We start from the raw sequence: 27,732 nt of genomic DNA on the forward strand, positions 1-27,732 counted from the left end.
CAAGGCCGCGTCCGAATTACTCGGCTACGACTTGCCATCATGTATGTGCATATGTAAGCGGCTAAAGTCACTTCTTGTGGCTCCCTATACATGTACATGTATGTGGCTGCGTTATCAACATTGGGCGCTATTTGGCCTACGTGTACGTGATTATGAAATAGACAGTTCACCGCTAGGCTTGATGATTACTTGATCATCGATTTTGCACATGCTTGTGCGATATAAGTACTACATAGCATGCTTAGTAACCTACAGATTGGCAGAAATAGGAATCAACGACTGTCGACAGTGCCAGAAGAATAATCGATAGATTGTACAATAAATTAAGGTAACTAATCTTAAAAATGTTTTGAGACTGAGAGTTGCTGCATCAGTGCATGCCCATTCATTGCCATTGCATTGCATTGCATTGCATTGGGACTTATGGAAGTGCATGCAAATGATGTGGAGCTAGCTATCTCCATGGAGGTAGAATTGCATGCTATCTCCTACTTCTGAAATCAGAAGGCTTCTCTCCGTCAGCTGACGGAGAGAAGCCTTCTGATTTGACGGAGAGAAGCCTTCTGATTCTTATTCCTCCATGGTTGTTGTAGCGAGATCGGGACAACTCGTACGCGAACCAACTCGTACGCGAGACAACTCATACGCGGATTGGTCAACTCGTACGCGAGACAACTCATACGCGGATTGGTCAACTCGTACGCGAGACAACTTGTACGTTAACCAACTCGTATGCGAGACAAGTTGTACTCGGGCCAACTCGTACGCGAACAGGACTAACTCGACTCATACGCCATGCGCGCCAGCCAACCATGTCAACTCGTACCTGGGTCGAAATTGGCCAATGTAAAGAAATTGAACGATATACCATAATACGTTTCCAGAACTACCTCCATAGACGGAGTCAAGAATCGTCGACCACATAAGCCTAGGGCGGCCTAATTTTATCGGCGCTGTAGTTTTCAATTAAATATATTCTAAAGTTTACCCCTGTATGATGAATATTCATTAGGCCTAGGGGGCCTACTGTATGAATATTTATATGATTGTATAACTATTTTTTGTAGCCATATGTTTTTTCAACAATTTCAATTCAATTATTGCAACGATGTACAAGGTCAAAAGTTTCGATTATAAATTAAAAAATGAATAAAATGATAATGTTGCGACCGATGTGTCTGGACTCAAATTTGGGCAAGCACGTCTAACCACGCAACTGTGGAGAATTTGCAAATTAGTAAATTGCTTAAGTGCAAAGTGCAGGCTGTCTCAGGACGTAGATGAAGCAGAAGGTGTAGAGGGTTTGAGTAAAGAAGGGCGGAAGAGGGCGCTATTTTGTTAATGTAAGTCCGCAAGCAAGGGAAACGAATGACGGAAATGGAATGGTGGAGAGTTAAAAAAGAAAAAGCGTAAGGGAGGGCGTGCTTGTGATCGGGCACTGGGGGTGCGGAGGTGTGGATCCTTGGATCAGGGGATGCCGAGGGAACTGTGACGTTAATTAAGGGAGGGCGCGCTTGTGATCGCCTGATCGGGCACTGGATCTGTGGAGGCGCGGATCTTTGGAATGTGGACGCATGGGGAATTTACTGTGGTCACGTGAAGTTTAGTCTGAAGGGAGGGCGCTATAGAGATCGGGCACTGGATCTGTGGAGGCGTGGATCTTTGGATCAGCTTAGTAGGGGAAAATGTTTTTGAGAACGAGGCAACCATATCCTTATGAGTTTACTTCGACCGTGCATCCAAGCCGCCAATGGATATAATCATAGAATGGACCTTGGATACTGGTAATTCTTGGAGGTAGGTCGACTGGGCGACTGCGCCTCCACGCAGCCATGGAGTTGCGGATATAGAATGGAGTGGCCCTGTATTCAATAGTTGTACCAATACTTTAACCACTTCGCGCCTTGACATTGACCAGACCCAGGCATGCTAGGCGCGGGATTGTTTTTCACGAACCTCGATGCCAGACGGGTTCAGGCTGTCATCTGCGGGTAGTTTCCAGCCTTGCTCGCTAGTGGGTCACAGACAGATATTTCCGCCTCGCTCGTTGGGTGTTTAAATCCATCATCTGTTCCGAATACCGCAAAACCTCAGCATGTACATGTACGTCATCTGACGTAAACTGGTTAAAAATGCACTCGGAAAGATTCCTATATCTGGCCATCACTAACTTTTCCCTTTAGCGACTTATCAGCCATCAGAAAGTGACAATATGTCCTAAAAAGTCAAATTTAGCAGGGAAAATATTGAAGTATTTACTGAGAAAACACTTAGAAATTTTCAGACCAGCCTCATATGGTGACAAATGATGGCCCGATGTGGGAATCTTTCCATGCACTCGACTCTCTAAGACTCCATAGACTTTGTACTTGTAGTACACAACCTAGCTTGAGTAACTCCAGCTCTAATGCTCACCAGGAGTACGACATAGAGCTGGAGCTAAAACTATGTTGTAGATACCAGATTCTAAGAGGCCTTAAAAACGGGACTCTCTGTAGCTTTATCACAACCCTTGTTCCTCTAATAATCCCAACCTATCATCGTCATCATCTTTGGGCGGCCGCAGCCGAGATGGATGCAACCAAACTCTTCCAGACTCTCTTGTCCACCATGGCCGTGGTGATGTCATCGACATGCTGGCTCACATCTTTGCATACAGTGTCAACGTAGTTGAGGGGTCTCCTGATGAAAACTATCGAGAAACGGTTCATGGTAGTGCCAGTTTGTAATGCATTTTACATTTGATGCTATGCGAAACAATCCCTTTTTTGTACAAATATGACAGAACCCCTATTTTTTTCTTCTGGTGAATTTTGTACCCGTGGAAGAAACCCAACCCCAAAATTCATATCCCAGAAGTTGTCTAAAAGATACAGCTTTACGGTGTAAACTGCAGCTTTCGTGAGCGTCATCTGCCGCGCGTTAACATACACATAAACGTGAAATCTGTTTCGGTTGTCCATGCGTGTCCTGTTTTTCATTTTGAAGTTTCCCCACAAATGGCATTCACAACCTTTTGTTTTCATTGTCTTGAGAAGTTCCTAAGTACCGGTAATTTGTAAAGTTGGTTACGGCTACCCGATCCCATAATCTGGAACCAGTTCCTGACATCAGTGGTTCCTGACATCAGCGGTCGGGTACCTGGGTTAGGGTACCCGGGTCAGGGTACCCGGGTCAGGGCACCCGGGTCAGGGCACCCGGGTCAGGGCACCCGGGTCAGGGCACCCGGGTCAGGGCACCCGGGTCAGGGCACCCGGGTCAGGGCACCCGGGTCAGGGCACCCGGGTCAGGGCACCCGGGTCAGGGCACCCGGGTCAGGGCACCCGGGTCAGGGCACCCGGGTCAGGGCACCCGGGTCAGGGCACCCGGGTCAGGGCACCCGGGTCAGGGCACCCGGGTCAGGGCACCCGGGTCAGGGTACCCGGTTCTGATGCACACTCCTACCCACATCCTTCAAAAGCAAATGGGAGGTTTTGAGGATTTCCCATACATGTAGAGCCAAGCCACTATTGCCTCAGTAGTATGGAACTTGCAAAGCCCCTCAAAAGTGAAGTGAAAAACGTCTTTCATGGGTGTTAAGGTTATGTAAATGAGATGTACGTTTATATTTGCATTCATGTACATGTGTACAATGTACATGTGCATGTATGTCCCATGTGGTTAGTTTTATAAGTTCTATAATCCCCAGCACAATTCAGATTGCCATCTTGAAACCAATAATCCTCTAAGTACAAAAGGTCAGTTAAATTAAACATTCTCCCATTAGATTTGGTCCAATAAGCCTTCGGTCAAATAAGATATATTCTAAATTTAGCATCAGGACTTGAGTAAATTTCCTCGTGTTAGCTTGTACACATACAATGTAGGTGCATATAACTTCACACTATAACACTTGAATTGAGTTGGATGGTGTCGGCACTATTGGTCATGCTTCAATTAGATTCACAGTTGAACCATTCAGGAAGCATTCTATTGAAAGTAAATTTTATTCCGACACCAGGACCTCTGCAGGGGATTTGACTAGGAAATCTGTGAAGAACTAAAGAGTACTTAACATTTATTGCTGTTCACGACTCTGTTTGAACTTTCACAAGACTACCAGCATCTGTTCAATCATTCACACTAGTAGTACTGAGCTTTCTGCTAGTTTCTGCGGTTGCACAACAGACCCAGCGCAGAATGTTCTGGAGAAAACGTGAGATTTTTTAACTGTTGTTCATTCACATTGTGTTTGTTCATTATGATTTAAATATGGATGTTCAAGGAAGGTAGGGCCTTTGCATTGGTTTTGTTAATGGGGCACATTGTCCTGAAATTGCCAAAATGTTTATGCCTACAGTTGTAAGATTGTTTACTTGTCCTATTAACCGATAAGAAAGTGAACAAATTAATTGACGATACCATCAAACGAGCTAGTAGGATACTCGGTGAGTGTTTGCCATCAGTGGACACGGTCTACGACCAACGGCTGTGTGACAAGCTACAACTGGTGTGGGGAGATGCTGGGCATCTGCTCCACAACCGATTTAAGGATAACATCATTCCACGCAGCGGAAGACTGAGACCAGTGGTTGCACACACAAACCGATATTCTTCATTTTTCACAGGCAGGGCCATTAAGTGTCATAATGATGATTTTACAAGATGATTTTTATCCAAAGTATTAATTTATTCTGGTATCTGAGAAGCAATGGGTTTTCACAGTTTTTGACATAATTTTTATACTTAGTCCTTTATTCTGGTTCTACTTTGGGAATGGGTTTTGCATTAATTTCACATGTGCTTTTTTACGCTCTAAAATTATTAGTGCTTTATACTGTGTGCAATTGTAATGTTTTGATGTGATTGTGTATTTATTTCCTGAATATTGTAGCGTATTTTGAATTTTTTATATTTTGAATGAGAGACGACAACATGTAATTTCCAGTATTTGGATTTTAATAAAGTTTATCTATCTATCTATTTATCTATCTATCTATTTACCAAGGTCTGGTTGAGAGGAAACTATAACCTAATGTCGCACAGTTCCTGAGAAATGACACAAAAAACCCCTGGTTGTTGGATAAAACGAGGTGTTGGATGAAACAGTTGTTGTAGAAAATAAATAATGAATGTTTCCAGTCGTGTAAAGGAAAGAATGTTTTCATTTGGTGACATATGGAATGTGCCATTCCACTCGGCTTCGACTCTCGGAATGGAACATTTGGAGTGGAACATTCCATCCGTCACCTCATGAAATTATTCTTACCATTGCACTCACAAACATTCATTTGTATCATTGTACAAGTATGCATACGTACATACAGTCGACTCTCGTTATAACAAACTCGTTCGGACCTAGCCAAATTGTTTGTTATATCAGAATTTTGTATTAAGAGGAACATCAGTCCCATTCATGGTGCACATACATTGTAAATGCACAGTAGGGACCAAGGCTTTATGTTTGTTATAACCAGAATTTTGTATTAACAGAGTTTATATTAACGAGAGTCGACTGTATTTGTAATAAATACCAGCCAGGCTCCACAGTGCAGGCCTACTTTCCTCAATTCTGCAAAATCCACAAAAAAAAACCTGCTTGTAGATCTTTTCGATCTTGGAGGGGTACTGGTAGGATTGAAACTGGCAGGTGCATGTAAGTTTCTTTTGTAGGGTTTGAATCGCTGTGTTTTGGTTATAAATCCTTGAAGCACATCATGTACATGTAAGTGTGCCATGAGCCAATTTCAGACGCCATAGGATTTGTAGATTGTACAATGTATTGTACTGTGTATTTATGTTAGCTGATAACAATTATAAAAAGACTGCAAACAAGTATTATGAAATTAAAGGGAATGTACATCATTGGCTTTTGCTGTAATTTTCAGAAATGAACTATTTGAGGGGTTAGTATAACAGATCAAATATTGTTACACTGAAATGTATGAAGTTTTGTGTTCAAAAATGCTGGAAAAACCAAGAAAAACAAAAATGTTCAAGTAGTCTGGTTCATTAACTCCACTAAAGATAAAATGGATCAATTTATACATATATGTAGATGCCGGAAAATTGTAAGGTACCGGGTAAGGGAACCATTCTAGCTGGCCTGCACCCGTTCATGAACATGTAACCAATAGCAAACAAAATTTGGACTGAAAAAGTGTAAAGTTGGAGCAGTAGTTGAAAAATAGTTGGGTTTTTCTAACGGTGGTCGGCCGACCACCATTGGAAATGTATACAAAAATACCATTTTCTTGAAAATGACTTCACACCAGGTGCCATAATTTTACAGGATGCTTGAGACTGTCATTTACCAACATCCTAGTAAGGTATTTCGTAAAAACTTGGTAGTTTTATTTTTCGATGTTTGCAAATGTTATATATTCCCTTTAAATCTATGTATCAGTACACTGTACATAGAAATTTGCAAAGTGACTGACTCTGTGTTCCTGCATTCTCATTGTACATACACGTACCGTATGCACAGTATATACATGTGCATACACGTACATGTACTGGGAAAAGTTCATTCCCCGAGTTCAAATTCCACCTGTATTTGGTCAGCCAATATAATCTCCTCTAGAGGTTGGTGACGGTCCTTTTATATTGTGTAATCTCTTGAGAGTTGCTGCACGTAAGCCCACCGGCCGGCGATTTCATCGTCACAGTGTGATTAGCTACGTGTACTTACTGGGTATTGATTTTTTTATGTGACTTTCTATGGTATGGAGGAAACTTTAGCAGGTAAAACGATTGTGATTTCTGATGTTATAAACATGTACTGATGGTAAAACTGGAAACAAAGAGTGTTCTGACAAAACAAACTAAAAGTACTGGTACTGGTACGTGGTTAAGGGCCCTGGATTCATGGTCTGTGGGTAAAGCTGCAGGTTGTGAGTTCGAGTCTAGCCTGGGGTCATGGTGTGTGTGCCCTTGGGCAAGGCACTTTGTCATTCATTGCTTCTCTTTACCCAGGAGTAAATGGGTACCTGTAAGGGCAGAGATAGTTATTGTGATTGAATTAGCTTCCTTGCTCTGAACAGGCAGCATCGAGCTGTATACATGTACATGTACTTCCCAGGGAGCTGAGATGGTATTTGGAATGTTTAATTGGCCCAATGATCAGGGGTAATAATAATGTAAAGCGCATTGATCTAATAGTTAAAAGCCCTATATAGAACCCGTTATTATTATCATTCACTGTGTCAGTGTGCAATTTGCAAAAAACAAAGTACATGTTCTGATATATGAATTGAACTATTGAAAATAACACTTAAAACAAATAAACGTATTAACCCTAACTCCCTAGGCTCTATTGCCTAGAAGCAGCCTGAATCCACGCAGAATCCTGACTCCCATACAGATTCAGAATCCATTAACCCTGACCGCCCCAACTCCATCAAAATCCGTCCTCCCATTTTGGTCGATTTTGGGGACTTGGTCCAGAAGTCCTGGCGTGACTACATGTAAATATTGATGGAGTATGATGGACTTGGGCCTAATAGCCTGAAGCAGTGCTAGGGGTATCCGATAGTTTTTGCCTAGCTTCCTGTACTGCTATTGTGATAAAAGCCATGTGTAGCAAGTCCATGAATGTCAACCAGTGCGTCAGTGGTGGATTCCACTGTATGTCGTGTACAGTTTTGTATTAGACACACAGTGATTGATGGATTTTGATGGACTTGGTCCAGTTCCTAGTAAAAGACGCTAGGGAGTTAGGGTTAAAAATGTAATTTTTTTTTCTCATTGCAGGTAGAATGGCAACTCCAGAAATGGCGGAGGCGGCCAGCAAGGTGGTGGCAGAGCCCATGTTCGGGGTGCTGGACATCTTACTGATGAGTGTCAGTCTTGGCATCGGGGTCTACTGGTTCTTCTTCAGGGGGAAGAAGACCTCGGAGCAGCCTTCCGTGGTCAAGAAGCTGTCTGTCGCGTAAGTTGACGTGCTGAGATAATTCTACTGTGTAGTTGGGTAGAAACAGCCAGAGTCACCGATTTTTATGACTTGAGTCGAGTCATTTTAAAGAAGTGACTCAAGTCGAGTCGAGTCATAAGGTCAAGAAGGTCGAGTCGAGTCGAGTCGAATCACAGTGTGTAGTCAAGTCAAGTTAAGTCAAGTATTTAGCTGGAGTCAATTCAAGTCACTAATATTTGAACACTATGCAATAAATAAACACAAGAGAGAAAGTTATTTTTTGGCTTTTTTAATTTTACATTCGGGCTACTTCTTGTACGTGTGGTGACACCACATTTGACTCGTAATAAAAAGGGGGTGCCAGCTGATCGCCATTCAACTAATGGGGACACTGATCAAACCATGTATGATGTATGTATACATTATTTGCGAACATTCTAATGTGACGTGAACAAAAAACGGCACCGGCGTAAGTCATTGCAAATATTTTTCGCAAAGTTTTGCTTTCATTTTTGGGACTCGAGTCTTATTAGCTGTCCCTCGAGTCGAGTCGAGTCTCCTGATGAGGGACTCGAGTCGAGTCGAGTCATTTGCTCGTAGTGACTCAAGTCGAGTCGAGTCAATTGCCCTTAGGGACTCGAGTCACCAACAATTTTGACTCAAGTCGGACTCGAGTTGAGTCATTGACTTGACTCATTACAACTCTGGAAACAGCAGCCAATTTTCACGAAACTTGGCATAAAACGAAGTGGAATAAATCCACTCGCGCCACATTTTATTGCATAAGTTGTGCAACATTTCACGTTGCACAACATTTCAGTTTAAAAAAATTTCACAAACGTTTTACAGCATGCAAGTCTGGTCTGATTTTCAAAGGCCCTCAGTCCTTCAAAATCCTCCGTTAAGCAAAGAGGATTTTGGAGGAAATAAGAAGGTTGGGTTGATTGTGTATAGAAAGGCTTATTTTTCAAAAGTTGCTCTGGTTGCGTGCGAGTTATGTTTACTTTTTGTTGGGGGGGGGGGGGGGGGGAGGGAGAAAACAAACATGACAGATTGTGCATGGATCCTGCCTTCTTCAATCCAACAAATCTTCCAAACTTCCTGCCGGATTATTAACGGATTTGGGAGAGTTAGGGTCAGTTTGACATATTCGTGTATTTCCTCTTTTAAATGTAGACCAACGTTAACAAGAAGCAGCAACGTGGGATTCATCGCAAAAATGAAGTCATCGGTAAGTTTTCTTTGTTTGTGTCACTCCCACTGACGTGCAAGTATATTTACCCCGCAAAACATGTCCTGTACAATAGCTGTACGTTGTATTTTCAGAGGGCGTAAGCTCAGATCTTATATCAGCTAAATATTAAGGACTATTGCCAAATTGGACTATTCCAAGGTGGCCCACTGCTAACCATGTACATGTACATGCGCACGTGTGATAAGTTGACTTTTGTGCAGTGAACTTTCCAGAATAGTCCTCCAAAATTAACTTGGCAATGGCCCTTTTGAGTATTTTTGGTACTTTGCCCTGCACTCTGTGTGATATAATGATGAACTTTGTGCATTGGGATACGTGTTTCCAAAAATACCATTACTATACAACCTGTACCTTATTGTGCATATATAGTGAATGAAATTAATGTAGTCTTACAATTAAATTGCACGTACATTGTACTAAAACACAGTATGTGTATTGTACATTCACGAACAGTGCACTTTTTGCTTAAGTTTTTATGACACCAATATATGAATAGAAGTATTTTCCTTATTAAACCTAAATTTATTTAAGTCATTTGAACATTGTGTTTCACAAACTGGGTATGCACGAAAAATGGAGGAACAAAGTTTTTTCCTATCGTAAAAAAAATAAAACAAATCAGTCAGTATTGAAAGCAAAACATACTGAATAAAATTTGAATAAAAGCCCACCACAGGATCCCCCCCCCTAAAAAATTAAGAAAATAAAACAAACCCTCTTAAAAAAAAATAATGCTCAAAAAAAAAAATCGGTTGGGCCTGCTTTCATCAAGTCTGTGTACACCATTTGAAATGTTCCTGTAGATGTTTTGTTATTAGAAAGCATTTATGAGTGTTTCCTACAGGAAAATGAACTGCCTATATTGTATCAACCCTAGGTACCGGGTTTATACCCTGGTAGGTTGTACCTTTCTAAAGTCTCTTTAAACTAACTCCTGTATTTTTTTCCTCCTCTGTTTGCTTACAGGGCAAAAACTTGGTAGTGTTTTACGGATCGCAGACGGGAACCGGCGAGGAGTTTGCGACACGGTTATCCAAAGATGCCCTTCGGTTTGGCATGAAGGGCATGATAGCAGACCCCGAAGAGTGCGAAATGGTAAGGGGGTGGGGGCGTTTTGGTATTAAAATGTGTATCAAAGTCTGTCATAAGCCAATTTGGCTTGTCAGGCCGGCGTTTATCTCTGAGTTTCTTGGCATAAAACGACTGAAATTTTTTCGTTTTTGTTTCAAAACACCCGTTTATCATATTGCTGATATATTTCATCATTTTGGAAGACTTTAATTTCGACACTTGGACATTGCGAATGTTCCACGTGTGCCATTATGCCATTTTGTTTTGTTTTTCGCATGACATCTGAAACGGAATTATTCATATGTGACACTTTTTTCGATGAGTTTTTTAGTTTGTTTCATATAACATTTGTCTTTATTGATACCAAATGCCTTTTTTTTTCCCTTCAGTTTTGGAATTGTTTTTTATTTCTACTTTTTGTGTGTGTACGAAAAGTGTTTGTTGGAATTCAGTTTTTGATTTTTTTGTATATGTTACTCATATGTTTTTATTAATATTTTTATTCCTCAGTTAGTTTTTGTACGATTCGCACTGTAAACACCGTTTTTAATTAGGATTTCATCAAAAAGTTTTCCTTATTAATGGTCCTGAACTGAAAAAAACAAATGCGACATTTCATAGTTCATTTTGAAGCTAAAGACATGGTGCTCAGCGTTAACATAGTTATGTAGTTATCACAGGGGTGTGAAATTTCAGCTTTAAAGCTGATTTCAGCTTTTTTGTTTTGGATTTCATTTTTTTTCCAGCTTTTTTCCCTGACTTGCTGTGCACAAAAATATAGGAGATTTCCAAAGTTCAGCTTTTTTTTACACATTTTTCAGCTGCTTTCAGCTTTTTTTTTATCAGCGATCACTCACACCCCTGTTATCACTTGATAAAATTCAATAATAAAGGCCACAAAATATAGGATCATGATTATTCAAAAATACGATTAGCTGACTTGACGGAATTAGACACCAGATCAATAGCAGAGATCTGAAAATTTGATAGCCACCGCACGCAGTGAAGCAACGAATCTGTCCGGGACTTTGTTGACGCAAGCATTCATGGTATTCTCACCCTTATCACGCATCTAACAAAGACTTTGGCGCAGTCGTTAATCCTTCTCTCTAGGATCTGTGATCTGCTTGAAAGCCGGCAGATGGGCAGAATAAAAACAAACTTGTTTTTACTGGCATCACTCCACGTACTAAAAAAATACCTTGTGTGGGACAAAAGTACCGGATGCTGGTACCTGTACGTTACACCTGCCGTAATTAGTCACTTACCGGTACGTAGGCTGAAAATAAAGTGCCAAGTGTTTACCTTATAACATTTATCCCATATACGTACATCCTTCTTTTTTTTTTTTTTTTTTTTCTTTTTTTAACAGCTCGCAACGCCATAATGAATTTCAATGTATGTTTTTTATATACAAATGACACTAAAGAATTATATTCTATTCTATTCTAAAAAAAAAAAAGACAATAAAATAATTGATAGGATACAGGACCAGCAGCTACCAGTAACTCTGACTGCAGGGTGTCTTTAAAACAAATCTGAATTCTCAAAGCCCCCTCTTTTTCACTGCTTTAAAAAAAAAAAAAATTCGCAAATATTGAAACATTTGTGGAGAGTATCAATAGTTCATTAGCTTTTCACCAACGAAAAAAAATCTGTCTAATCGGGTAAATATTTATTGAGTTATGGCCAATTTAGTGCCGATTATGCAATCTGCCCGCGGTGTCAATTAGAATGAACAGTTTCGCAGGGAGTTTAATGCAGTTGCCAGCTGTGGTATGCCGTGGCACAGGGCTAGTGGGTAGTTCCACAGCTGCTGCTTTTGTGCAGTCCTGCTACCACACAAAGGCTGTGCAGTCATGCGGGCCACTTGCTCTATGTGTGGAGGAATGTCCCCATTACACCCCGTCCTTAAGGGGTTAAGTACTGGACCATGTCTGCCAAAATCCATCACTGACCCTGCTTCACATAATGCTTTAGGACCAAATGCGCTGAAATCCACCACAAGACCACCACTACCATGACTACTATAGGTGGATTTGGATGGACTTGGTACTCGTGGCTTGCCTACCAAAATCCCCAAAATGGGGGATGGATTTTTTGTTGGATTTGGGAAGATTTTAGGGTTAAAGTACCAAGTAAGCTTTCAACAATAATTTTGTCTGTTACGTTTTGGATAGCTGCGAAAGATCTACTTTTACTCTACCTTCAATTTATCATAATTTTACAGGAGGACCTGGCCCAGCTGACGGAAGTAGAGAACTCCATGGCCATCTTCTGTATGGCCACGTACGGCGAAGGTGACCCGACCGACAACGCGCAAGAGTTCTATGATTGGCTGCAGGAGGGATCAGTAGGGCTGGCCGGCCTCAGATACGCTGTGAGTATCGCTCGTGATCAGAGTACCCTGTTTCTCATAATCAGAGTATCGCCAGACATTTCATGTAATTAGATTTTCCAAAAGTGTTTTGTCATATATCCAAGTTTCCTAATGCTAACCCCCTAGGCCTTTTTGGCTAGGAACCATCCTCAATCCTGCAAAATCCTCCAATTGCCACCATGTGAAACATTGGATTCAGCCTCAGTCCTCCAAAATCATCCATGGAGGGGTGACCATTACCGCAATCCTTCACAATAATCTTCCAACAATCACTGTTAATGGGTTGAGGCAGCGCCGATGACATTCAGAAGCAGTGCGGATGATATCGAGCATAATGCAGGGCTCAATTTTATGCAGGGCTGAACATAAACAATGCAGGAAATAGCATACGAGCTTGACATAATGCATCCTCCAAAATCAACCGATGCTTTTTTGTCATTCAGACTCAATCCTCCAAAATCCTCCAAAACAGCCTGGAAGATTTTGGAGGATTGAGTAGGGTTAGGAATAATATTGTAGTGCATGTGTACAATGTAGTCGAACAATTACGTAGAGCTGTTATGTATCAATTTATACTCATACTGCCCTAACACATTGGTACAATACATTTGTACATACAAAAAACCGGGGACTAAAATCTTTACTCTCAATTCTTTAAAGGTACATGTGTATACATGTAGGATCATTTGTATTTATCCCAAAAGTAACTGAATTATTGTCAAAAAACTTACTTACATTGTACCGGTAGATGAAAGATCATACCCCAAGAAATTCTTCCGTTTTAGTTTGCTGTCATTTATAAGAAATCAAGAATTGTATGAGATTTCCAACGATCTGTCAATTGACTGATTTTCGGACATAAAGAGTTGACAGAATTGTGTTTCGTGATCAAAAGGTTGCGCGTGCTTTTTCACTGTTTTCTTTAGAAGTGTAATAGCCACCGAGTTCAAATTTCAGCAAGTTAGGTTTCGAAAAATTCTTCTTTGGATTTTGAGTGGTGTCATTATTGGAAATAAACAAAACGCATAAAAAGCAAATGATTCTACCAGTATTTGCCTTTAATTTTCGTTACCAGAGTTTAAGGATGAAGCTTAACCAATGGTCTTTAGAGCTTACAGAATGTACATATCTCTAGCTAAAGGCACCACGTTGTGATTATTTTTCATGTGTGCCAACAGGTCTTTGGCTTAGGGAACAAGACTTACGAGCACTACAATGCCATGGGCATCTATGTGGACAAACGCTTGGAGGATCTAGGAGCCGAGAGAATCTATGATCTGGGATTGGGTGACGATGACGGCAAGTAAGTATTGCGCAAATTTCCATTCCTCTGAAATATTGAAAAACTTTCAGACATCCCTTTTGGGGTTACGATTTTTGTAATGTGCATTTTTTGAAACATTCAAAAAGTTGCATGCTCTTCCTGAAAACTGAGGGCGCTGTTGCTGTTTAGGGATTTTCTGGTCAACTTGTGAACCCAAGATGTTGCTCCTTGAAAAGGTGTCTGAGAAAAATTTGTTACAAGATTAATTATCTGTATAATCAGTTGCTGCAGTAGCAATGAATCACCAAAAGAGAAAAATTTACGAAATCAAACAATTAAAAACTTGTCTGGCAACTTTTGCAAGTGCATGTTAAACTTGATCAGCACAATTTGAATATTTGAATGTTTGGTCAAGTCCAAGTTAGAATATTCGGAGATACCGTAAAGTGACAATTTTGTTCTGATACTGAACAACTCCAAATGGTATTGTTAAAATACTGAAAACCCGGTATGGAATTTCAATACTGCAGTATTCCTACTAAAATGTGGCCAGATGTGTAAAAAAGCCCCTGTAAAAAAAAAAAAAGAAGAAAAAAGAAACCGCTTAGCTCGATCTGCACTTTTTGGATATTTGTTTAAATTCTTAATTCTTATTTAATCTAAAATAAGATGAATATCGTGCATCTGACACCACCATGTGTCTTATTTTATTTTGACAACATAGCAATATGGCCAAAAAAGTACCTTGTCATACCAAATACTACACAGAGTATTTTGTGATGATAAATCGTGGACTCTTAAAATCCCATACTATGCAAGCCTAGCTCGCAGGCAAATTTGAGAGACTGCTGGTGTTGCGTTTTGGGAGAAAATTATGCAAATTGACAAGATAACAGGGCTTGAAAAAAAAATGTACTGGTCACGCTGGTACCTGCACTTCAGTTAAATTGTGTAAGTCTGCCATTCAAGTCATGTTCATATGATGCCAACTTCAACATGTTCAAGTGTTAAACCAACAGCAGGCGACACAGGTACGCACCCAGGGCATTGTGTAGATTTCGGGCAAAGGTCGCCGCCAGAACAATAACACCGAAACGTTTAACCCGAGCTGGAAAGGACGGTGAACTTCGGCAGATAATAAACACTTCTGCTGCTTGAACCTGATGCCCATTTATCCTGTGAAAGAATTTTCAGCAATTTAAAAGAAATACAAAACATTGTTTGATAATGATATGCGATAGTGATTCAATTGATAAGCAAGTGCACTTTTGAACTTTAGCACAATGTATCTAAGCTGCTTTTGAGTGATTTTTTTTAGAAAAAAAAATATTATATGAAATATTGATTGCAGTTTCCCGTGCTGCAGGTACAGTATTTATCAGGCTTTGCAGTCGAGGGTTATGGCGTCTGCCATAGTACGCAAGTGGGTCATTCCGTGTCAAATCACCCCCCAAAAATTGGAAGTTTAAACCCCACCCCCTTCAAATTGGTTATTATTTCATGTATGGGGGTAATTTGGGCTGAAAATACTGAAATTTGTAGTTTAAAGGGAAAAACCAACATTTGCAAACATCAAAAAATAAAACTACCAAATCATTTTGAAATACCTTGCTGGACTGTTAGTGAATGACAGTGTAAAGCATCCTGTAAAATCATGGCACCTGATATACTGTCATTTTCAAGAAAAGTGGTATTTTTGTATCGATTTCGGCCGACCAGCGTTGGGAAAAACTGGCTTTTTTTCAAATACTGGCCCCAATTGACCATCGCACTTGTTTGCAATCGATTACACACCTATGAACGGGTACAAGCCGGCTAGACTGGTTCCCTGACCTTACAATTCCCCAATGTATGTAAACTGCTCTGTTTCTTCTTATATGGAGTCAGGGAACCAGACTACAGGAAAATGATTGTTTTTCTTGGTTTTTACAGCATTTTCGAACCCAAAACCTCAAAAAAGTCAGTGTAACTGTATTTGCTATATATTTCCAACCCCCCAATTCCATCCATTTCTGAAAATTACAGCAAAAGCAAATGATGTATATTCCCTTTAATTCGTGTATGGGGATAATTCAGGCTGAAAATGCTGAATATTTAGCAGTTTTAGCGCCAACGAACTTATGGTTTTCACGCTACTTCCTGCCATTTTTTGCCGATTTTGGCCAAAATCAACACACATGTACATGTATTTCCATAACCTGTTGCCAAACGTTTTGATATTGGTTCTTTCAGAAAGGTAACATCATACAGAATCCAGCTTTACCATTGTATTTTGTGTCAGAGCAATTTGAAATCCGATGACCTTTTGACCTTACACCCCAACATGTTTTCTACAAAATATCCATAAATTTGCTGGTATGATATATTTTTTATTTGCCTTCCACCTGAAAGTTGGCATACTTGTTGCAAAAATGGTATATTCTTATGCAATGTACATGTACTACACACATGTACACGTATGTCTGTACATCTTCATAAACGTACCTGGGGAGTAGCCTTTCGGTGGATTGATATCCAATCGGGGGAAGGGGGGGGGGGAGGGACTATAAATGTCCTTGTTTGTTTCAGGATGAAAGCTGCCAACATTTGTATCTTGCAATCAGGGAGATTTTGTACAATAATCAGGGAGATGTTTAGAAATACAGTCAATATAACAGGGAAACAGTTTCCATAATCAGGGAGATTTTCAAATTTGTTCATCAGAAAGTGGAAAGATTGGTTTATTTTCAGGGAACTTTCTGCAGAATCAGGGAGAGTTGGCAGCTCTTACCATATATGTGACCCACTCCGCAAAAATGAGTCTGTTGTGGCAAAACTGACATTTTGAGTTAACTACATTAATAAAATGGGAATGAAATAAGCTTTCATTTGGTATATCACGGACCTCTCTAGGACATTTGGTTGCATTGTTGTGCTTGTTTCATTCTGTAAAGTTTTTGCAAAGCTAGAAGTGTCTCAATGGAGAAAAAAGGCTTTGAAAAATGACAAATACACTGTAACTAACCAGGAAAAGCACCAAAGATTCATAGTTTTTTTTCTTTTTCTTACAATATTTACATTTCTGTGTAAGATATTTGAACTAAAACTATCAAACAACCAAAATAAAACAAAAACAAAAAAATCCAAATTTTGAGCAAATTTTTACTGTTTCCATTTCAAAATGACAAAAGCTTGAATTCAAATTATGCGACATCAGACTCATTTTTGCAGAGCGGGTCACATATTGGCTTGGGACAGACGTCACTAAATGTCGCAAGACATCAGAGTAAACTAGAGTAACTTCGTTCTTTTACTTTTAACAGTGTCGCCATGAATAATAACTCATACCCAAACAAGTGATACACTAAAAACAGGCGAATTTGTGTGTATTAAATCCACAACCTCCTGGTTGTTGGCTGGCGGAGAGAGCTGGGCAGTGCTGTTGTATAGGATTACCACGAAATGGTTCCGGCTTAGTGGGCACACAAGATACATGAAAAGACTTGCAGTGAATAGCCTTTCTAAATCAATTCGGGCGATTCACAATGCAGTGCGCCACCAAGAGTTTGCCACGGAGAGTTCATTTTTCCCAGTGCATTGTGGGAGATGGTCGACAAATTCGCAGCTTGGGACATTTGAAATTGTTAGTTTTTCCGGTCAGTTGTTTGGTAAGCGTATGATTCGAGTATCTGTTTGCCCTTTTCTTTTTCTTTTTATCAATATGGTGTTTTTTTGTAAGATGACAGAACCCTATGCCCCAATCTATAACAAATTAGCTCAAGTTGTCTACTGACACTCATTCAAATGGGCCATGTTTTGTCGACCGTAAACTTGAAAAATAGACTCTCCATGGCAAACTCTTGGTGGCGCACTGCGTTGTGAATCGCCCGAATTGAGTTGAACTTTGTGCGCTCTGGGACCAGCTCTAATGGACTTGCCTTGTTTGTTTTTTAACTAGTGAAAAAGAAAAAGGCAATTACAATGTTGTCGAAAACGTATGAAGGGAAATCTTTTGAATCTTGTTTGCAGTATGGAAGAAGACTTTGTTACATGGAGGGAGCAGTTCTGGCCAGCGGTCTGTCAACGATTCGGTGTTCAGGCCACAGGAGACGAATCAAGGTATACTCTCATGAGTTTGGATTTCACACCCCAAACAAGCCAAACCCCCAACCCTTGCATGTTTTATTTTTAACATCAGTTTTACTTCTGTGATTTCAGACCTTACCCCCTTTTCTGAAAGGGGCACGTCATCCTAAAATCACCCAAATTTGTATGTGTACGATTGTTAACTTATCATATTTTAAAGGGACCGGCTAAAAGGATGTAACCTTTTTATGTGTCGCACTGTTCCTGAGAAAAGACGGAAAAACCTGGTTGTTTACAAAATGCATTTCTGGCGCGACGGACACTTTGTGGCATAAGCATACGTATTCCAGGCGTGAAATGTCCGTGTCCATGACGTCAGACTATTCAATGCAGGGTACCATCGTAGAGTTTATGCACACATTATGTACATGTATGTTGTTTTTTGCACATACGCAGCGTGCGATGCACTGGTAGAACATGTGTGACTGAAATCTCGACTAGCACCAAACGGGTCAATTTTTGAGAGTCAAAATTTTGACCCCATGGAATTCGTTCCAGCAAGAATAACTGTGGATTTAATAATGATAATTTTTGGTTTGTGTTTGTTTTGTTTAGTATCCGTACGTATGCACTCAGAATTGAGGACTTCCTACCAGAGAAGGTTTTCACCGGTGAGGTGGCAAGGCTAGGATCCTTCCGGACTCAGAAACGGTGAGTCAGTCTTACTTGTCCCCTCGTTTGGACTAAATCCTTCCCCTAAGAAAATGGCGATCATTAAAAATTTTGCTTGTTGAAAGTTTACCCTTGAAAAAATTGATTTATTAATAGAGGAAATTGTTTAACCCTAACAGAACTCAACCCATCAAACCCCAACGGCATGTTTTGTTGGAATCTGTCAGGATGGGTACAGTACCCCTAAACTGACAGTCTTTTACATTGGGTTGGCACACCTCCAGAATCAAAGTCAGAAATATGTGTGTGTGCAGTTTCCCATATGGCGTTGGAATTTGCCGGGATGGGTACTGTTCCTAGTAAATCATGCCAAGGAGTTAGGGTTTATATGATGAAGAGTACAGGGGGGGGGGATACTTGTGCACAGAGCCGATATCAAACATTAAAAAGATGGGAAACCATGACATGATTCATTCACTTGATGATTTTTTTTGGGGTACTTTCCAGGCCGTTTGATTCCAAGAATCCCTACCTGGCTCCGGTCAAAGTCAACAGGGAGCTTCACAAGGGAGGCGAGAGGTCCTGCATGCACATTGAGTTCGACATCACCGACTCCAAGATCAGGTGAGAAGGAGTTGATTAAATTGATCAGAAATCGATCAGATCAATGTAAGTTTGCCAGTGTTTCCAACATAATATGAGAACAAGCTAATATGCTTTGTAAAGTCACCTCCTTCAAAGGTCAGGCTCCTTCCCATTTTCATGCGCATCCTTAACCAGTTCGCGTCGGAGGACGTGATTACACGCACTGGCTTTTTCTTTCCGGCTGACATATCAAGACATCAAGATTGCCTCAACTCACCCCAGGGTGACGTCTAAACATGCTAATCCCTTGTGTCTTTTGTACACACACACAAAGTCTGTGATGTCTGTGAAGGCGGACCGTGTATGTTGATCTTGAATTGGCCGTTGTGCACAGCCTATTGTTGTACAATTTACGCTCCAGTGCACGCCCCGGAGTATTGAAACATGAGGTTTCGGCAAGAAATATCGTACAAATACTGTTGAAGTGACCCTTGTGAATCAGAATTTGTGGCGTTCGGCTGTACATGTATGAAGTTGGCTGGAAAATTGTGCTTTTTGCATGAAGTGTTTAAACTCCCCAACCTTTCATAAATTCCAAGTCGGTAACAGTGCCTACTTAACATCTTTTTTTCCCCTTTAGGTACGAAGCCGGTGACCATGTGGCTGTCTTCCCCATCAACGACTCAGCCCTGGTTGACAGGATAGCAGAACTCTTAGGAGCAGACTTGGACGTTGTCATGAGCTTGGATAACCTAGACGGTAAATCCAAATTCACTGTAACTCCCCTTTGGATATATTTTTTTGCTTGAATTGTCCTGAATCCCCCAAATTGACCATTGTACTTCAGCCTATTGGGCCCGAGCCTATCCGCTCCGTTCACAAGTACCCCCTCACCGGCAAAGAAAGTACAGTTGGGGGTGACCAACCGACGCCATTTTGCCTGACTGCAATTTTGCTGCGACGCGCGGCCGTACCACTGCGTGTACATAGTACAAATCCCCTGGTGTACGTGCGTCACACACAAAGTACAAGGAACGTTGCGCTTCAACCAGCTAAATGTCCCGCCCATGGGACATTGTTGCTAGGTAAAAGGGCGCCCTCTTTTTTCGCGCACGGAGCCTATTGGGCCCATTCTTTGTATTGCAACTTTGTACTGCCAAACAATAACTCTGTTCTCGCGGAGTGGGCTGGTTCAAGCCCCACATTCAGTATCGATAATGTATGGACCGGGAGCCAATTTGCTCAAAACTGTAAACAACAAAAAAACATTTCACAGGGTTGCAGACATCAAAAAAAGGAAAAAAGAGGGTTTTTGGTTGAAAAAACATTCAAGTTGAAAATTTATTAATAGAAAAAACCCAAAAACATCAAATTTGTTGAAGAGCACGGAGAAACACAACTTGAAGTATGTTTGGTCTGGTACCCTGTCTCATACAGAGGAAGCAAGCAAGAAGCACCCGTTCCCCTGCCCCTGTTCCTACCGCACGGCATTCACCCACTACCTGGATATCACCTCCGTGCCTCGCACCAACGTACTCAAGGACATCGCCGAGTATGCCTCGGATCCCAAGGACAAGGAATTCCTGCTGCTGCTGTCATCTGCTACACCGGAGGGCAAGGTATGGAACTCCCTGAATGGGAGACTGTTTAACTCTAACCCTGTCCGCTCTGTTCACAAGTACCCCCTCACCGGCAAAGGAAGTACAGTTGGGGGTGACCGACCGACGCCATCTTGCCTGACTGCAGTTCATTTGCCGCGAAGCGCGGCCACACTGCGTGTAAATAGTACAAATCCCCTGGTGTACGTGCGTCACACACAAGGAACGGTGCGCGTCAACCAGCGAAATGTCCCGCCCATGGAACATCGTTGTTAGGTGAAAGTTGCTCTCTTTTGGTAGCGCACGAAGCTCCTAGGCCCTTTGGCTAGAAATCATCCTCAATCCAGCCAAATCCTCTAATTCGGGTGATTCACAATGCAGTGCGCCACCAAGAGTTTGCCATTGAGAGTCCATTTTTCAAGTTTACGGTCAACTATTTGAACGAGTGTCAGTAGACAACTTAAGCTAATTTGTTATAGATTGGGGAATAGCGTTCTGCCGCCATACAACAAAACACCATATTGATAAAAGAACAGAAATGGGCAAACAGATACTACTACAAATGGGAATTTACTTACCGAAAAAAAAATGACATTTTCAAATTTCCGCCTTGGGAATTTGTCAACCATCTCCCACAATGCACTGGGGAAAATGAACTCTCCGTGGCAAACTCTTGGTGGCGCACTGCATTGAGAATCACCTGAATTAAAAAAAAATTGAAAAAATTGAAATCAGCCTCAATCCTCCAAAATCATCCGTTATTTATTGAATTTGTTGAGTGGAGGGGTGACCACTGCCTCAATCCTTCAGAATCCTCCAACGAAACACTGTTAATGGTTTGAGGCAGTGCCAACAACATTCAGAAGCAGTGCGGATGATATCGAGCATAATGAAAACCCCAGTTATGCAAGGCTGAACATAAACAAAGCAGGGTACAGCCTACGAACTTGACACAATCCTCCAAAATCAACAACCCCTTTTTTTGCCATTTAGATTCAATCTGCCAAAAGCCTAAAAAAAAACGGCCTGGAGGATTTTAAAGGATTGGGGAGGGTTAGGGTTAATGGGTAGTAGGTAGCATTTGCAAAAATCTAAAATTGTCAAATTACTATAAAGGTGTTAGAGGCTAGAATAATGAATGTATTTCATTTTCGGTGAAGTGAATTTGTATATTTCCTAAGGAATTCATATGGAAAATTTAATGACAGATTTCTTGATTATATAAAAAAAAAATTCCAAAGCCGGAAATTGGGAACAGAAAATACCTATAACATCGTCAAGAGTTTGTCCAATTCTAAAATTCAGTAAGCTCAAAATCCAAGTTTAAAAAAAATTGACCGAGTGACTGTTTTGTGCTGGAGGGTCACATACCGTACATGTCTCAACAACATTTAAAGGGAATGTACATCATTGGCTTTTGCTGTAATTTTCAGAAATGAACTATTTGAGAGGTTAGTATAATAGATCAAATATTGTTACACTGTCATTTTTGAAGTTTGGTGTTCGAAAAGGTTGGAAAAACCAAGAAAAACAAAAATGTTCAAGTAGTCTGGTTCCCTGACTCCACAAAAGATAAAATGGGTCTATTTATAGATGATGAAAAATTGTAAGGCAAGGGAACCAGTCTAGCTGGCCTGCACCCATTCATGAACATGTAACCAATAGCAAACAAAATTTGGACTGAAAAAAATGGTAAATTTGGAGCAGTAGTTGAAAAATAGTTAGGTTTTTCCAACGCTGGTCGGCCGACCAAAAATACCATTTTCTTGAAAATGACTTTACACCAGGTGCCATAATTTTACAAGATGCTTGAGACTGTCATTTACCAACATCCTAGTAAGGTATTTCGTAAAAACTTGGTAGTTTTATTTTTCGATGTTTGCAAATGTTGTATATTCCCTTTAAACAAAATCTGAACAGATTTCTTCTAAATTTTTTTCACATGGTTTGCAGAAAGAGTACAGCGAATGGGTGATGCATGACCATCGCAGCATCGTGGCCATCCTGGAAGATCTGCCTTCCCTCAAACCCCCCCTGGATCACCTGTGTGAGCTCTTACCACGCCTGCATGCCCGCTACTACTCCATCTCCTCCTCACCAAAGGTAGGCAGTTCCTCCCCCTGGTTTTTCAATGGCAGGATTTGCTTCACATCCCGTATTGGTTGCAGTTGGAGATCCTGTCACTATTTCATGTTTGTTTTTTGTGTCGATAGGCAAAGTAAGTTATGTAGTGATCGGGTTTGGTGTGTTTAATTTGTTCATGCACTTTCTCCAGCTTTTTAATCAATTTTTTGTTGGGGGTCGTCCTAAAGTTTTATCTTACTTTCATGTAGTTGTATTTGGTGAAGATGTGCTTCGTTAACTTAAACCACTTTGTGCCAGGTTTATTTTTGCCGATTTCGAAATTTTCAAATGGCAAAATTTCTGAGCCAACTTCTGATATACAGCCAAACGCCACAAATACTGTTTCGCAAGAGTGATTTCAACTGTATTTGTACGATATTTCTTGCCGAAACCTCATGCATGTACATGTATGTTTCAATACTCTTGGGTGTGCACTGGAGCGTAAATTGTACAATAGGCCATGCAAAATGGCCCACCGGCGGTCAGCACACGGTCCGCCTCCACAGACTACATGGACTTTGTGTGTGTGTACAAAAGGCACGAGGGATTAGCGTGTTTAGACATCACCCGGAGGCAAGTCCAGGCAATCTTGACGTCTTAACCCGTCAGCCGGGCCTGTGCACAAAAACAGCCAGTGCATGTTATCACGACCTCCGGCGTGAACTTGTTAAGTCACCTTGATAAATCTCTATTTTTCTACCCTGTTTGTGATATCGCAGATATACAAAAGGGAGGGTGCGATTTGGTGCGGGTAGCTTGAAGTAAATTTCAATTGTTTGTACCATACCAAAATGTCAACTGCCTGTTTTGTCCACCATATCTCATAAAAAGGATTTTGTTGTTTTAAAAGAAGTTTTTTGGTCCAGGTTTTTACTTTTACGCACCCTTGTTCCTTGGATTTGTTTCTCATAGCTGCACCCGACTAGCATCCACATCACGGCAGTGCTGACCCGCTACACCACCCGCGTGGGCCGGCAGGTCAACGGTGTGGCCACCTCCTGGCTCAAGGGCAAGGTGCCCAACGGCCCCCAGAGCATGCCCAACGTGCCCATCTACGTCCGCAAGTCCCAGTTCCGCCTCCCGTTCAAGCCGGCCACGCCCGTCATCATGGTCGGGCCCGGCACGGGCCTGGCCCCCTTCAGGGGTTTCATTGAGGAGCGATACCACGCCAAGAAGGAAGGTGAGAGCTGGATTGCAGGGGTGGGATGGTGCTTGCGTAAATAAGGGGTGGGCCTTGGTTGGGGCTTGGGTGGAAGCTGGATGGAGAAGGAGGGGGCCTGGCTGGGGACTGCCCCCCTTCAGGGGACTCGTGCAGGAGCGATACACATGCAAAGAACGGAGGTTAGGGTAGTGGGCGGGGTAGGGGTGGGGCTTTTGTAAATAAGGGGTGGGCCTTGGTTGGGGCTTGGGTGGAAGCTGGATGGAGGAGGAGGGGGCCTGGCTTGGGACTGCCCCCCTTCAGGGGACTCGTGCAGGAGCGATACACATGCAAAGAACAGAGTTTAGGGGTAGTGGGCGGGGTAGGGGTGGGGCTTGGGTAAATAAGGGGTGGGGTTTGCGTGAAAGTTGGATGGAGAAGGGGTGGGCCTTGCATGGGACTGGCCCCCATCAGGTGATACATTTAGGAGTAATACACATGCCAAGAACGGAGGTGAGGGGTAGTGGGTGAATTAGTGTCCAAGCTTTGGAGGAAGTAGGATGGAGAAGGGGTGGGACTGGCCCCATTCAGGAGGGGTGGGACTGGCCCCATTCAGGAGGGGTGGGACTGGCCCCATTCAGGGGATTCATTAAGGAGTGATACACACTCCAAGAAAGGAGGTGAAGGATAGTGTACAAGCATTACATTCACTGTGTGGACTTCCGAAGAAAAGATGTCCACATAAACCAGGTAGCAGCGACGTTGTGTGGACTTGCCCACGTCCACACAAGGTTTCCCCCTCTCTGGAAAACAGGTTTTGAGCTATTTTTAGGTTAGGTTTATCAGTGGCAAAATGAAGAGAAACACTAAAGGGAATCAGAGAAAAAAAATCTGGGTTGAAAGAGTTTTCACAGTGTGAGTAAAATGATTTTTTTTTCACAGGTTTTTCTTAACATAACAAAAACAAAAGAATGTCCACACTAGGTATGTAACGTAAACATGTATGCGTTAGGTAGGGATGGTGCTGGGGTGAATAAGAAGGGGTGGGGCTTGGGCCAGTTGGGGTGGGGTTTGGGCGAATATAGGGTGGGGATTTGGTGGAGCTCAGGCAAATAAAAGGAGTGGTTTGATACGAGCTCGGCACCCTCTCAAGGAGAACACTCAACATGAATATTTCTGTTACAATGGTTACATTCTCTCTTGGATCTGACAGGCAAAGTTCTGGGCGAGACTGTCTTGTTCTTTGGCTGCCGTAATCGCGATCATGACTACATCTACGAGGACGAGCTGAAGGAATACCAGGAGAACCAAACCCTGTCGGCGGTCTACGTCGCGTTCTCCCGGGAACAGGCTGAGAAGCAGTACGTCCAGCACATCATGATGCAGAAGAAGGAGAAGATCTGGGAACTCCTGGAACAGGGCGGACACATCTACGTCTGCGGGTAAGCTGATGTAGGATCGTTTGCAAACACTCTAAAACGAAACTGCCAAAATATTATGAAATAGTCTACTTGATTGTAAGTAACTAATACAATGTAGTACGAAACATCCTGTGAAATCATTGAGCCTGGTGTGCTGGCATTCTCGAGAACATTTTGTATCGGTACTAAGGATTGCTAGGACCTAACCATCACTGAGAACAAACAGTTGTCTCAAATACTACATTTGTTCAACGGCCGCAAGTCAGCTGTTGACTTATTGCGTACGCACAGGTACACTGGGTGTGTGTATGTATTACTTTCCGAAGACAGAGCCGGCACTCTGGAAACTCCCTGTGACCTATGGGTTCTGCAAACTGCACGTTGACGATTGAAAAAGAACAGTGTGTTTTTTTCGCAGTTTTTTCTCCAGCACCAGTGGACACAATACCATGCAGGAGAGTTTCCAGACTTCTCGTCTGAATGCAGACTTTTTGATTCTGAGAAGAAATTATCTGTATAGAAACTTAACGTGTCTTCAGACTTTTTTGTTGTTGAATTGGCAATCTCACCCCTGCAATACATCGACCAGCCCAGTGGAAGGATGTCTGCTGTAATAAATTGGTCCATTTGAAAAAATTGTGACAAATGTAAACGATCCTTTATCCTTCAACATTTAAATAATGAAAGGTTTGCGGAAACACCATGTGCGAATAATTTCTCAACTAAGAGAATGGTTCTGAAAAGAACCAGAGGTATAAACTCGACGTTCCGGTCAGTATGCTCTGACCGTCTTCAGGAGAGTGCCTAAACTCTAAGAAAGTGAATACTTAAGTAGCAAGAGGCGAAATCAATGAAGTGTGAAGTTGCATTCTGTGAGGATGCCAAGTAGACAGGATCCTAGAGCAAGCTTAGTGCCCACTGAAGTGGAACAGTAGGGTTGCAGTGTCAGTAGAGGGAGGACCTAGGGTATAGGAGACCCATCAGTCTAAGGTGGTAGCTGAGGACCTAGGGTATAGGAGACCCATCAGTCTGGAGAAGTGGGAGCCAGATGTCGTTGAGGTGAAACCCGATGTCTTGCGGAACTGTGTTGGCTTGCGGATCTCGATGGCTTCCCGTCTGCGTCTTGGATGGCAGAACTGGATCGGTGCGATGAGTTCGGCCGCATCCCAATCAACTTTGTGGTTGTTGATGTGGGAATGTTTGACAATGGCCGATTTGTCAAAATCCTCTCGCCGTCCATGTGCTCTGTGTTCCTTGAGCCTAGTGGGAAGGTTCCGACCGGTTTCGCCGATGTAGACTTTGCTGCATTCACATGGAATGCGGTAGACTCCCGGCTTGGAAGAGGAGTCCTGCTTGTCCTTGTGAGTATGGAGGCTGCCTTGGAGCTTGTTGCCAGATGAGTGGTACACCTTGACGCGGGCTTGTCGGAGGATGCATTGCAGATGATGAGAAGCTGGACCTATGTAAGGAAGAGTGACTGAGGGAGATACAGTGGTATAGGAGACCCGTTGGTCAGGTTTGCTGATCGTGATGGGGTTGGGTTTGTAGCCGTTCCGTTGTAGTGTCGCCTGGATGTGCTTGAGTTCACGCTTGAGGTTGTCTTGGTCGCAGACCTTCGCACAAGGTGTTTCCGCAAACCTTTCATTATTTAGTATCTTCACCATGCAAAGCCTCAAATCTTACTTACCTTCAACATTTGCCCAATTTTTTTTGTTTTGTTTTACACAGGGATGCACGTTACATGGCACCGGACGTGCAGAAGGTGATCAGGACCATCATCAGCGAGCACGGTGACAAGACGCACCAGGAGGCGGACGACTACATCAAGAAGTTACAGTCCAAAGGTCGCTACGCGTGTGACGTCTGGAGTTAATTCAACAAAGATACTCCCTCCCTTCCTCCCATCACCAGCCCCTTCCTCCCATCACCAGCCCCCTCCCTCCCCTGCCCCCAACAAGACATCAACAGTGTATCAATAAACCTTAAAACCTCATAGATCCGCGAAAAATCCAACCGGGGGGGCCAATTTCATCGAGCTGCTAAGCTCGGGAAGTTTTTTAAGCACAAAAAACCCAAATGTTTAGCAAAAACAGGTTACCAGCTAAAATGTCATGCTAAGTGTACAGCCTGTGACTGGTTCTCGGCCAATTTTTTTGTTGAACACCTAAATTTACTAAGCAATGTTTTCCGCCCTCAGGTGTGGGAAAACAGCAACAATGAAGATTGTGCATATGAATAAACCTAAGACCTAATGACGTAATGGCTTTG

General features: G+C 42.1%; 1 protein-coding gene across 3 annotated transcripts; it reads left to right on the top strand.

Moving 5' to 3' along the window:
• The first annotated feature begins 140 nt into the window (after window positions 1–140).
• On the top strand, window positions 141–27,681 carry LOC119727565 (NADPH--cytochrome P450 reductase-like). 3 transcript variants are annotated; one of them, XM_038199512.1, is made up of 15 exons: window positions 141–328; window positions 7,732–7,909; window positions 9,068–9,122; window positions 10,113–10,241; window positions 12,448–12,597; window positions 13,776–13,900; window positions 17,870–17,959; window positions 18,542–18,637; window positions 19,106–19,222; window positions 19,824–19,942; window positions 20,621–20,802; window positions 22,735–22,884; window positions 23,818–24,085; window positions 25,257–25,485; window positions 27,193–27,681. In XM_038199512.1, the coding sequence occupies exons 2-15, from the start codon at window positions 7,737–7,739 to the stop codon at window positions 27,335–27,337; spliced, it is 2,028 nt and encodes a 675-aa protein (XP_038055440.1). In that variant the 5' UTR covers window positions 141–328; window positions 7,732–7,736; the 3' UTR covers window positions 27,338–27,681. The 3 variants fall into 3 exon arrangements, with proteins under 3 accessions (XP_038055440.1, XP_038055432.1, XP_038055423.1); XM_038199504.1 differs by lacking the exon at window positions 141–328 and adding an exon at window positions 3,907–4,195; XM_038199495.1 differs by lacking the exon at window positions 141–328 and adding an exon at window positions 6,658–6,723.
• The last annotated feature ends 51 nt before the right edge of the window (window positions 27,682–27,732 follow it).

Source organism: Patiria miniata, unplaced genomic scaffold (assembly GCF_015706575.1).
Source record: "Patiria miniata isolate m_02_andy unplaced genomic scaffold, ASM1570657v1 HiC_scaffold_1, whole genome shotgun sequence".
NCBI classification, from domain to species: domain Eukaryota; kingdom Metazoa; phylum Echinodermata; class Asteroidea; order Valvatida; family Asterinidae; genus Patiria; species Patiria miniata.